The sequence below is a fragment of the Odontesthes bonariensis genome, chromosome 20 (assembly GCF_027942865.1).
Source record: "Odontesthes bonariensis isolate fOdoBon6 chromosome 20, fOdoBon6.hap1, whole genome shotgun sequence".
Lineage (NCBI taxonomy): Eukaryota > Metazoa > Chordata > Actinopteri > Atheriniformes > Atherinopsidae > Odontesthes > Odontesthes bonariensis.
Window position 1 is genome coordinate 32,469 of NC_134525.1, and position 12,532 is coordinate 45,000.

At 46.0% G+C, this 12,532-nt stretch overlaps 1 protein-coding gene across 2 annotated transcripts in view; it reads left to right on the forward strand.

Annotated features, from left to right (window-relative positions):
- Positions 1-536: 536 nt before the first annotated feature.
- Positions 537-12,532, forward strand: part of LOC142370205 (uncharacterized) — a 25,537-nt gene continuing 13,541 nt past the window's right edge. The window contains exons 1-6 of one of the 2 annotated variants that reach the window (XM_075452683.1): positions 537-751; positions 1,221-1,765; positions 8,069-8,200; positions 9,447-9,560; positions 10,583-10,717; positions 10,819-10,952. In XM_075452683.1, coding sequence (XP_075308798.1) covers positions 1,613-1,765; positions 8,069-8,200; positions 9,447-9,560; positions 10,583-10,717; positions 10,819-10,952 — 668 coding nt within the window. In that variant the 5' untranslated portion in view covers positions 537-751; positions 1,221-1,612. The remainder of the gene's footprint in view (positions 752-1,220; positions 1,766-8,068; positions 8,201-9,446; positions 9,561-10,582; positions 10,718-10,818; positions 10,953-12,532) is intronic. The other variant, XM_075452684.1, reaches the window with a different exon arrangement.

The following is a 12,532-nucleotide window of genomic DNA, read 5'->3' on the forward strand; positions in this document are numbered from 1 at the left end:
AGAACACTGACTTCCTATAAAGGAACTGTTGCTGAAACGCGCTTCCTTTAAAAACAGAAGCACAAGATGGCCTCCTCAGGTTAAAGGTGGAGTATTACAGAAAAGGCTTTGGATTGAACAACTTTCCTTTCAGAAATAATCTTTAGTTAAAGGGAAAGAAAAGAAAACCCAATGTGGGTGTTTTTGATATCCATCCAAGATGGTTAAAGAGGGAGCAATGACTGACAGATATATGGATAGATAGATGGATAGATAGATAGATAGATAGATAGATAGATAGATAGATAGATAGATAGATAGATAGATAGATAGATAGATAGATAGATATATATATAGATATATCTATATCTATATATATATATATATATATATATATATATATATATATATATAGATAGATAGATAGATAGATAGATAGATAGATAGATAGATAGATCTATATATATATAGATCTATCTATATCTATATCTATATATATATATATATATATATATATATATATATATATAGATAGATAGATAGATAGATAGATATATAGACAGGCTGCTGTCAGTCGGCTGCAGCTCACAGCAACCAGCTGACTGACAGCAGCAGCTGTGTCTTCGTGTTAATGCTCCTCAGATAGAGTTTCTTCTCCCTTCAAAGACTCAGAACTCAGTCAGTCCGTCGCTCTGTGAGTTCATCAATAAGCTGATCAGTCACCGAACAGCTCAGCCGACCCTCCGTGTGCCTCCTGCAGCTGGTTTATCAGGTAGGAAACTAACACGTTTGTTAGATCAATATCTAACAATATCTAGTATATCTGAATATCTAGCTCAGAGTCTGTGCTGAGGATCACCAGCAGAATCTGCAGCTTCCCGGAGCTTCACACCGACTTTGGCCGGTCAATAATCTGTCCGACTGCAGCTTTGTTGGGTCGGTGTTTAATTCACATTCTCTCAGAGGACCGGGGGTCATTTCAGTCATCAAGATCAAAGTAAGTGTAAATATCTGAAGTCAACATTAGTTATCCATTCGATTAAAATTTAAAAACTCAGACGTGAAAAGTGCTGAGGAGACGGACTGAAAACTGTTGTTCTGACCAGAGAAAATGTCTTCCAAAGCTGTGACGGACTCAGAACCGGCTGGTGATCATGTGACCAGGCTCTGGGACACAGGGCTGAAACTAAAACCATCCTGATGGAGTGGTGTGTCTTTGTGATTTTCTGTTTCTGACTCAGAACATTTAGAAAGCCGTGGATGAAACAGGCACCAAACATCTCTAAGTCTAACAACACAGGAAAACAGGAGTATGAATCAAAGTGTTTTGCCCTGCAGATCGCCCTGGAGACTCAACATCTGGACGGTACTGTAACATCCCCACCCGACCAGTGGAACCATTCCTTCATGGTGAAGATCCCCTGGATGATAAGTCCATTCAGACATTAGTATCTGGACATTCCACTGTAACATTAAACATCTGGACAGACGTGGACAGCACATTTGGCTCCAAGAGAATAGCACACATCTGGGTGTTGGGACGAACATCTGCGAGGTCCTTCAGGACTGCATGAGGCCCCCACAGATGGTGAATTCAAACATCTTGAAGTCGTGTTCCTGACGTTAGGGAAGAATGGGAGGGTCGGTGTGCAGGGAGGGGCGGAAAGAGGAGAAGAAGAGGAGCCTGGCGAGGGAGGACAGTCTGACGTCAGCCGACAGAATCAGGCGATTCACCGTCAAACAGTTTGGATTCAACGTCCTGAGCCTGGCTCGCCGAGGACTGAAGGTACGGCAGCTGCATGATGAGGGTTCCCTTGTTAATGATGGGTTCCCTGTTAATGAGGGGTTCCTGTTAATGAGGGGTTCCTGTTAATGAGGGGTTCCTGTTAATGAGGGGTTCCTGTTAATGAGGGGTTCCTGTTAATGAGGGGTTCCTGTTAATGAGGGGTTCCTGTTAATGAGGGGTTCCTGTTAATGAGGGGTTCCTGTTAATGAGGGGTTCCTGTTAATGAGGGGTTCCTGTTAATGAGGGGTTCCTGTTAATGAGGGGTTCCTGTTAATGAAGAGTTCCTGTTAATGAGGGGTTCCCTGTTAATGAGGGGTTCCTGTTAATGAGGGGTTCCTGTTAATGAGGGGTTCCTGTTAATGAGGGGTTCCTGTTAATGAAGGGTTCCTGTTAATGATGGGTTCCCTGTTAATGAGGGGTTCCTGTTAATGAGGGGTTCCCTGTTAATGAGGGGTTCCTGTTAATGAGGGGTTCCTGTTAATGAGGGGTTCCTGTTAATGAGGGGTTCCTGTTAATGAGGGGTCCCTGTTAATGAGGGGTTCCTGTTAATGAGGGGTTCCTGTTAATGAGGGGTTCCTGTTAATGAGGGGTTCCTGTTAATGAGGGGTTCCTGTTAATGAGGGGTTCCTGTTAATGAGGGGTTCCTGTTAATGAGGGGTTCCCTGTTAATGAGGGGTTCCTGTTAATGAAGGGTTCCTGTTAATGAGGGGTTCCTGTTAATGAAGGGTTCCTGTTAATGATGGGTTCCCTGTTAATGAGGGGTTCCTGTTAATGAGGGGTTCCTGTTAATGAGGGGTTCCTGTTAATGAAGGGTTCCTGTTAATGATGGGTTCCCTGTTAATGAAGACTTCCTGTTAATGAGGGGTTCCTGTTAATGAGGGGTTCCCTGTTAATGATGGGTTCCTGTTAATGATGGGTTCCTGTTAATGAGGGGTTCCTGTTAATGAGGGATTCCTGTTAATGAGGGGTTCCTGTTAATGAGGGGTTCCCTGTTAATGATGGGTTCCTGTTAATGATGGGTTCCTGTTAATGAGGGGTTCCTGTTAATGAGGGATTCCTGTTAATGAGGGGTTCCTGTTAATGAGGGGTTCCTGTTAATGATGGGTTCCTGTTAATGATGGGTTCCCTGTTAATGATGGGTTCCTGTTAATGAGGGGTTCCTGTTAATGAGGGGTTCCCTGTTAATGAGGGGTTCCTGTTAATGAGGGGTTCCTGTTAATGAGGGGTTCCTGTTAATGATGGGTTCCTGTTAATGATGGGTTCCCTGTTAATGATGGGTTCCTGTTAATGAGGGGTTCCTGTTAATGAGGGATTCCTGTTAATGAGGGGTTCCTGTTAATGAGGGGTTCCCTGTTAATGAGGGGTTCCTGTTAATGAGGGGTTCCTGTTAATGAGGGGTTCCCTGTTAATGAGGGGTTCCTGTTAATGAGGGGTTCCTGTTAATGAGGGGTTCCTGTTAATGAGGGGTTCCTGTTAATGAGGGGTTCCTGTTAATGAGGGGTTCCTGTTAATGAGGGATTCCTGTTAATGAGGGGTTCCTGTTAATGAGGGGTCCCTGTTAATGAGGGGTTCCCTGTTAATGAGGGGTTCCTGTTAATGAGGAGTTCCTGTTAATGAGGAGTTCCCTGTTAATGAGGGGTTCCTGTTAATGATGGGTTCCCTGTTAATGAAGGGTTCCTGTTAATGAAGACTTCCTGTTAATGAGGAGTTCCTGTTAATGAGGAGTTCCTGTTAATGAAGGGTTCCTGTTAATGAAGACTTCCTGTTAATGAGGAGTTCCTGTTAATGAGGAGTTCCTGTTAATGAGGGGTCCCTGTTAATGAGGGGTTCCTGTTAATGAGGGGTTCCTGTTAATGAGGGGTTCCTGTTAATGAGGGGTTCCTGTTAATGAGGGGTTCCTGTTAATGAGGGGTTCCTGTTAATGAAGAGTTCCTGTTAATGAGGGGTTCCCTGTTAATGAGGGGTTCCCTGTTAATGAGGGGTTCCTGTTAATGAGGGGTTCCTGTTAATGAGGGGTTCCTGTTAATGAGGGGTTCCTGTTAATGAGGGGTTCCTGTTAATGAAGAGTTCCTGTTAATGAGGGGTTCCCTGTTAATGAGGGGTTCCCTGTTAATGAGGGGTTCCTGTTAATGAGGGGTTCCTGTTAATGAGGGGTTCCTGTTAATGAGGGGTTCCCTGTTAATGAGGGGTTCCCTGTTAATGAGGGGTTCCTGTTAATGAGGGGTTCCTGTTAATGAGGGGTTCCTGTTAATGAGGGGTTCCCTGTTAATGAGGGGTTCCTGTTAATGAGGGGTTCCTGTTAATGAGGGGTTCCCTGTTAATGAGGGGTTCCCTGTTAATGAGGGGTTCCTGTTAATGAGGGGTTCCTGTTAATGAAGGGTTCCTGTTAATGAGGGGTTCCTGTTAATGATGGGTTCCCTGTTAATGAGGGGTTCCTGTTAATGAGGGGTTCCCTGTTAATGAGGGGTTCCTGTTAATGAGGGGTTCCTGTTAATGAGGGGTTCCTGTTAATGAGGGGTTCCTGTTAATGAAGGGTTCCTGTTAATGATGGGTTCCCTGTTAATGAGGGGTTCCTGTTAATGAGGGGTTCCTGTTAATGATGGGTTCCTGTTAATGAGGGGTTCCTGTTAATGAGGGGTTCCTGTTAATGAGGGGTTCCTGTTAATGAGGGGTTCCTGTTAATGAGGGGTTCCTGTTAATGAGGGGTTCCTGTTAATGAAGGGTTCCTGTTAATGATGGGTTCCCTGTTAATGAGGGGTTCCCTGTTAATGAGGGGTTCCTGTTAATGAGGGGTTCCCTGTTAATGAGGGGTTCCTGTTAATGAAGGGTTCCTGTTAATGATGGGTTCCCTGTTAATGAGGGGTTCCTGTTAATGAGGGGTTCCTGTTAATGAGGGGTTCCTGTTAATGAAGGGTTCCTGTTAATGATGGGTTCCCTGTTAATGAAGACTTCCTGTTAATGAGGGGTTCCTGTTAATGAGGGGTTCCCTGTTAATGATGGGTTCCTGTTAATGATGGGTTCCTGTTAATGATGGGTTCCTGTTAATGATGGGTTCCTGTTAATGAGGGGTTCCTGTTAATGAAGAGTTCCTGTTAGTGAGGGGTTCCTGTTAATGAGGGATTCCTGTTAATGAGGGGTTCCTGTTAATGAGGGGTTCCTGTTAATGATGGGTTCCTGTTAATGATGGGTTCCTGTTAATGATGGGTTCCCTGTTAATGATGGGTTCCTGTTAATGAGGGGTTCCTGTTAATGAGGGATTCCTGTTAATGAGGGGTTCCTGTTAATGAGGGGTTCCCTGTTAATGAGGGGTTCCTGTTAATGAGGGGTTCCTGTTAATGAGGGGTTCCTGTTAATGAGGGGTTCCTGTTAATGATGGGTTCCTGTTAATGATGGGTTCCCTGTTAATGATGGGTTCCTGTTAATGAGGGGTTCCTGTTAATGAGGGATTCCTGTTAATGAGGGGTTCCTGTTAATGAGGGGTTCCCTGTTAATGAGGGGTTCCTGTTAATGAGGGGTTCCTGTTAATGAGGGGTTCCCTGTTAATGAGGGGTTCCTGTTAATGAGGGGTTCCTGTTAATGAGGGGTTCCTGTTAATGAGGGGTTCCTGTTAATGAGGGGTTCCTGTTAATGAGGGATTCCTGTTAATGAGGGGTCCCTGTTAATGAGGGGTTCCCTGTTAATGAGGGGTTCCTGTTAATGAGGAGTTCCTGTTAATGAGGAGTTCCCTGTTAATGAGGGGTTCCTGTTAATGATGGGTTCCCTGTTAATGAAGGGTTCCTGTTAATGAAGACTTCCTGTTAATGAGGAGTTCCTGTTAATGAGGAGTTCCTGTTAATGAAGGGTTCCTGTTAATGAAGACTTCCTGTTAATGAGGAGTTCCTGTTAATGAGGAGTTCCTGTTAATGAGGGGTCCCTGTTAATGAGGGGTTCCTGTTAATGAGGGGTTCCTGTTAATGAGGGGTCCCTGTTAATGAGGGGTTCCTGTTAATGAGGGGTTCCTGTTAATGAGGGGTTCCTGTTAATGAGGGGTTCCTGTTAATGAGGGGTTCCTGTTAATGAGGAGTTCCTGTTAATGAGGGGTTCCTGTTAATGAGGGATTCCTGTTAATGAGGGGTTCCTGTTAATGAGGGGTCCCTGTTAATGAGGGGTTCCTGTTAATGAGGGGTCCCTGTTAATGAGGGGTTCCTGTTAATGAGGGGTTCCTGTTAGTGAGGGGTTCCTGTTAGTGAGGGGTCCCTGTTAATGAGGGGTTCCTGTTAATGAGGGGTTCCTGTTAATGAGGGGTTCCTGTTAATGAGGGGTCCCTGTTAGTGAGGGGTCCCTGTTAATGAGGGGTTCCTGTTAATGAGGGGTTCCTGTTAATGAGGGGTTCCTGTTAATGAGGGGTCCCTGTTAATGAGGGGTTCCTGTTAATGAGGGGTCCCTGTTAATGAGGGGTTCCTGTTAATGAGGGGTCCCTGTTAATGAGGGGTTCCTGTTAATGAGGGGTCCCTGTTAATGAGGGGTTCCTGTTAATGAGGGGTTCCTGTTAGTGAGGGGTTCCTGTTAATGAGGGGTTCCTGTTAATGAGGGGTTCACTGTTAATGAGGGGTTCCTGTTAATGATGGGTTCCTGTTAATGAGGGGTCCCTGTTAATGAGGGGTTCCTGTTAATGAAGACTTCCTGTTAATGAGGGGTCCCTGTTAATGAGGGGTTCCTGTTAATGAAGACTTCCTGTTAATGAGGGGTTCCTGTTAATGAGGGGTTCCCTGTTAATGAGGGGTTCCCTGTTAATGAGGGGTTCCTGTTAATGATGGGTTCCTGTTAATGAAGAGTTCCTGTTAGTGAGGGGTTCCTGTTAATGATGGGTTCCTGTTAATGAGGGGTTCCTGTTAGTGAGGGGTTCCTGTTAATGAGGGGTTCCTGTTAATGAGGGGTTCCTGTTAATGAGGGGTTCCTGTTAATGAGGGGTCCCTGTTAGTGAGGGGTTCCTGTTAGTGAGGGGTTCCTGTTAATGATGGGTTCCTGTTAATGAGGGGTTCCTGTTAATGAGGGGTTCCTGTTAATGAGGGGTCCCTGTTAGTGAGGGGTTCCTGTTAGTGAGGGGTTCCTGTTAATGATGGGTTCCTGTTAATGATGGGTTCCTGTTAATGAGGGGTCCCTGTTAATGAGGAGTTCCCTGTTAATGAGGGGTTCCTGTTAATGAGGGGTTCCTGTTAATGAGGAGTTCCTGTTAATGAGGGGTTCCTGTTAATGAGGGGTTCCTGTTAATGAGGGGTTCCTGTTAATGAGGGGTTCCTGTTAATGAGGGGTCCCTGTTAATGAGGGGTTCCTGTTAATGAGGGGTTCCCTGTTAATGAGGGGTCCCTGTTAATGAGGGGTCCCTGTTAATGAGGGGTTCCTGTTAATGAGGGGTTCCCTGTTAATGAGGGGTCCCTGTTAATGAGGGGTTCCTGTTAATGAGGGGTTCCCTGTTAATGAGGGGTTCCTGTTAATGAGGGGTTCCTGTTAATGAGGAGTTCCCTGTTAATGAGGGGTTCCTGTTAATGAGGGGTTCCCTGTTAATGAGGGGTCCCTGTTAATGAGGGGTTCCTGTTAATGAGGGGTTCCTGTTAATGAGGGGTCCCTGTTAATGAGGGGTTCCCTGTTAATGAGGGGTTCCTGTTAATGAGGGGTTCCTGTTAGTGAGGGGTTCCTGTTAATGAGGAGTTCCCTGTTAATGAGGGGTTCCTGTTAATGAGGGGTTCCTGTTAGTGAGGGGTTCCTGTTAATGAGGGGTCCCTGTTAATGAGGGGTTCCTGTTAATGAGGGGTTCCTGTTAGTGAGGGGTTCCTGTTAATGAGGAGTTCCCTGTTAATGAGGGGTTCCTGTTAATGAGGGGTCCCTGTTAATGAGGGGTTCCCTGTTAATGAGGGGTTCCTGTTAGTGAGGGGTTCCCTGTTAATGAGGGGTTCCTGTTAGTGAGGGGTTCCTGTTAATGAGGGGTCCCTGTTAATGAGGGGTTCCTGTTAATGAGGGGTTCCTGTTAGTGAGGGGTTCCTGTTAATGAGGAGTTCCCTGTTAATGAGGGGTTCCTGTTAATGAGGGGTCCCTGTTAATGAGGGGTTCCTGTTAATGAGGAGTTCCCTGTTAATGAGGGGTCCCTGTTAATGAGGGGTTCCTGTTAGTGAGGGGTTCCCTGTTAATGAGGGGTTCCTGTTAGTGAGGGGTTCCCTGTTAATGTGAAGTTCCCGGTGGCCCCTTTGAGCTTTCAGAAGGTCTCTACCTCCCTTCACCCGAACCTTCTCTCTCTTTCTGCCTCTTCTTCTCTCTTCTTCTCTGCAGGAGCTGCCGGATGATCTGTGGGAGCTCCTGGAGCTGCAGAAGCTGAATTTGTCTCTCAACAGCTTGAAGGTTATTCCTCCTCAGCTGGCTTTGTTTTCTAACCTGGTGGTCCTCAACCTGTGGGGCAACCAGGTGAGCCCACCTCAGCTCTGCTGCCACTGCCATGGAATATAAAGTGTTTCTGAAGTGCTTCTGATTTCTTTTTCAGCAGCAGAACACCTGCAGATGGAAAACTTTACCTTTATTCCTGTTTACAGAAGGATCGGTTCTGAGCTGAGTCCTTATTCGTGCATTTATTCAGTTCTTTCATCCAGTTTGTGAGACGGTTTTCTGGTTTTAGTTTCTTTCCCTCATTTAGCTTCATGTGTTTGTTCTCTTTTCTTGTGTTTCCTGTTGAGTTTTTGGTTATTTTCTCAGTCCTGATCTTAGTTTCCCTGTTTGTTTCCACTCATCCACACATCTGGTTTCCTGTCCTCATCCATCTATCTCCTGGTTTTCTCCTGGTTATCTCCTGGTTATCTCCTGGTTGTCTCCTGGTTTTCTCCTGGTTTTCTCCTGGTTTTCTCCTGGTTATTTCCTGGTTGTCTCCTGGTTGTCTCCTGGTTATCTCCTGGTTATCTCCTGGTTATCTCCTGGTTGTCTCCTGGTTGTCTCCTGGTTATCTCCTGGTTGTCTCCTGGTTATCTCATGGTTATCTCCTGGTTGTCTCCTGGTTGTCTCCTGGTTATCTCCTGGTTGTCTCCTGGTTATCTCCTGGTTATCTCCTGGTTATCTCCTGGTTATCTCCTGGTTACCTCATGGTTATCTCCTGGTTGTCTCTTGGTTATCTCCTGGTTATCTCCTGGTTATCTCCTGGTTACCTCTCGTTCCCCAACAGGACTCACACAGGAGCTAGTTTTAATGTTTTAATGTTAAACGCCACCAACTCTGGATCCTACATCCCCCAGAATGCACCTGGAGTCCACTTTAGATGTTGTTCCTGTGCTTTCACAAGCAAACAATAATCAAGTGTGTGTGGAGACTTTAGTTTAAGGTTTGAGTGCGCCTGCTTTTGAGCAAAGCATCACACTGACACCCTTACCCCAGCAGCTGCTGCCCCTCCTGGGTAAATAAAGGTCATAATTCCCCAGTAATCCACCAGGATCCAGTTTCTGTTCTCTCCTTCACCTTCAGCCGGACCCAGAAACAGCAGCAGCAGCGCCCCCTGGAGGCTGGTTTCTTTGCTGTTCCACAGCTTCCTGGGTTTTTCTGTGGGTTTGGGTTCATTCAGTCATTTCTCCTGCTGCAAACTGACCCTTTAGTTCTGCATGAAGCCCACCCCCAGCAGCTCTGACCCCCCTCAGAGTGTTTTCTGTGTTTTCTGTTTATTTGTGTGCAGCTGAGCAGCCTGCCGGCAGAGATCGGGCAGCTGAGGAGACTCAGAGTGTTGTTTGCCTACAGAAACAGACTGACTGAGGTTCCTGAGGAGCTGGGAGCCTGCACACAACTGGAGGTACTGAGGAGAGAACTCTGATGTTCTGATTGTGCCTGTTTTATATGTACATTTTATTTTACCATATGGACTTTTATTTTACCAGTAAATATGGGTGTGGGCACAAAAACACAAAAGAAAACTGAAAACCACAAAAGAAAACAAAAGATAAAACAGAAAAAATACAAAATTAAACAAAAGAAAATACAAATAAAACAGTATAACAACAAAATTAAACAGAAAAATAACTAAATAAAACAAAATATAAAAAATACAAATAAAACAGAAAACAACTAAATAAAACAAAGGATAAAACAGAAAAAATACAAATAAAACAGACAAAAATACAAAATAAAACAGTAAAAATACAAATAAAACCGAAAATAACCTAAATAAAACGTTAGCTGTAATGTTAGCTTTAACTTTAGCTTTAACTTTAGCTTTAACGTAAGCTGTAATGTTAGCTTTAACATTAGCTGTAATGTTAGCCTAAATGTTAGCTTTAACATTAGCTTTAACGTTAGCTGTAATGTTAGCCTTAACATTAGCTTTAACGTTAGCTGTAATGTTAGCCTTAACGTTAACTTTAACATTAGCTTTAATGTTAGCTGTAATGTTAGCCTTAACGTTAGCTTTAACGTTAGCTGTAATGTTAGCCTTAATGTTAGCTTTAAGGTTAGCTGTAATGTTAGCCTTAACGTTAGCTTTAATGTTAGCTTTAACGTTAGCTGTAATGTTAGCCTTAACATTAGCTTTAACGTTAGCTGTAATGTTAGCCTTAACATTAGCTTTAACGTTAGCTGTAATGTTAGCTGTAATGTTAGCTTTAACGTTAGCTGTAATGTTAGCTGTAATGTTAGCTTTAACGTTAGCTTTAATGTTAGCTTTAACGTTGCTCAACAACCAGCTGTCCTCTGTTTAAGGTGCTGAGTTTGGCCAACAACCAGCTGTCCTCTGTTTAAGGTGCTGAGTTTGGCCAACAACCAGCTGTCCTCTGTTTAAGGTGCTGAGTTTGGCCAACAACCAGCTGTCCTCTGTTTAAGGTGCTGAGTCTGGCCAACAACCAGCTGTCCTCGCTGCCTGCCTCCCTCTCCAATCTGACCGGGCTGAGGAAGCTCAACCTCAGTCACAACCTCATTGCTCACGTCCCCGGCTGCGTCTACAGCATGAAGGCTCTGGTAAATTCTGACTGGAACACCTGGTTGGGTTCCCTACATGGACATCTAAAGAACCAGCTGAACATCTCCCTGACAGTCAGGTGCCTCCTTGGTCTCTGCAGGTGTTCTTGGATCTGGCCTCTAACCGTTTGGAGAACCTGGCGGAGAACATCCAGGCTCTGGTGGAACTCAAGATCCTCATCATGGAGGGAAACTGCCTCCACTCTCTGCCCAGGGCCCTCTGCTTCCTAACCAGGTAACTCCACCAGGTAACCCCACCCTAACCCCACCTAACCAGGTAACTCCACCCTAACCCCACCTAACCAGGTAACTCCACCTCACCAGGTAACCCCACCCTAACCAGGTAACTACACCCTAACCCCACCTAACCAGGTAACTCCACCTAACCAGGTAACCCCACCCTAACCCCACCTAACCAGGTAACTTCACCCCAACCCCACCAAACCAGGTAACTCCACCTAACCAGGTAACTCCACCTAACCAGGTAACTCCACCTAACCCCACCTCACCAGGTAACTCCATCTAACCCCACTTCACCAGGTAACTCCACCTAACCAGGTAACTCCACCAGGTAACTCCACCTAACCCCACCTCACCAGGTAACTCCACCTAACCCCACCTCACCAGGTAACCCCACCTAACCAGGTAACTCCACTTCACCAGGTAACTCCACCTCACCAGATAACTCCATCTAACCAGGTAACTCCACCTCACCAGGTAACTCCACCTAACCAGGTAACTCCACCTCACCAGGTAACTCCACTTCACCAGGTAACTCCACCTCACCAGGTAACTCCACCTAACCAGGTAACTCCACCAGGTAACTCCACCTAACCCCACCTCACATGGTAACTCCATCTAACCCCACCTCACCAGGTAACTCCACCTAACCAGGTAACTCCACCAGGTAACTCCACCTAACCCCACCTCACCAGGTAACTCCACCTAACCCCACCTAACCAGGTAACCCCACCTAACCAGGTAACTCCACTTCACCAGGTAACTCCACCTCACCAGATAACGCCATCTAACCAGGTAACTCCACCTCACCAGGTAACCCCACCTAACCAGGTAACTCCACTTCACCAGGTAACTCCACCTCACCAGATAACGCCATCTAACCAGGTAACTCCACCTCACCAGATAACTCCACCTAACCAGGTAACTCCACCTCACCAGATAACCCCACCTAACCAGGTAACTCCACTTAACCAGGTAACCCCACCTCACCAGGTAACCCCACCTAACCAGGTAACTCCACTTCACCAGGTAACTCCACCTCACCAGGTAACCCCACCTCACCAGGTAACACCACCTAACCAGGTAACTCCACTTCACCAGGTAACTCCACCTCACCAGATAACTCCACCTCACCAGGTAACTCCACCTCACCAGGTAACCCCACCTCACCAGGTAACTCCACCTAACCAGGTAACTCCACTTCACCAGGTAACCCCACCTCACCAGGTAACTCCACCTCACCAGGTAACCCCAACTAACCAGGTAACTCCACCTCACCAGGTAACTCCACCTCACCAGGTAACTCCATCTCACCAGGTAACACCACCTAATCAGGTAACTCCACCTCACCAGATAACTCCATCTAACCAGGTAACTCCACCTCACCAGGTAACTCCATCTCACCAGGTAACCCCACCTCACCAGGTAACTCCACCTCACCAGGTAACTCCAACTAACCAGGTAACTCCACCTCACCAGGTAACCCCACCTCACCAGGTAACTCCACCTCACCAGGTAACTCCACTTCACCAGGTAACTCCACCTCACCAGGTAACTCCACCTCACCAGGTAACC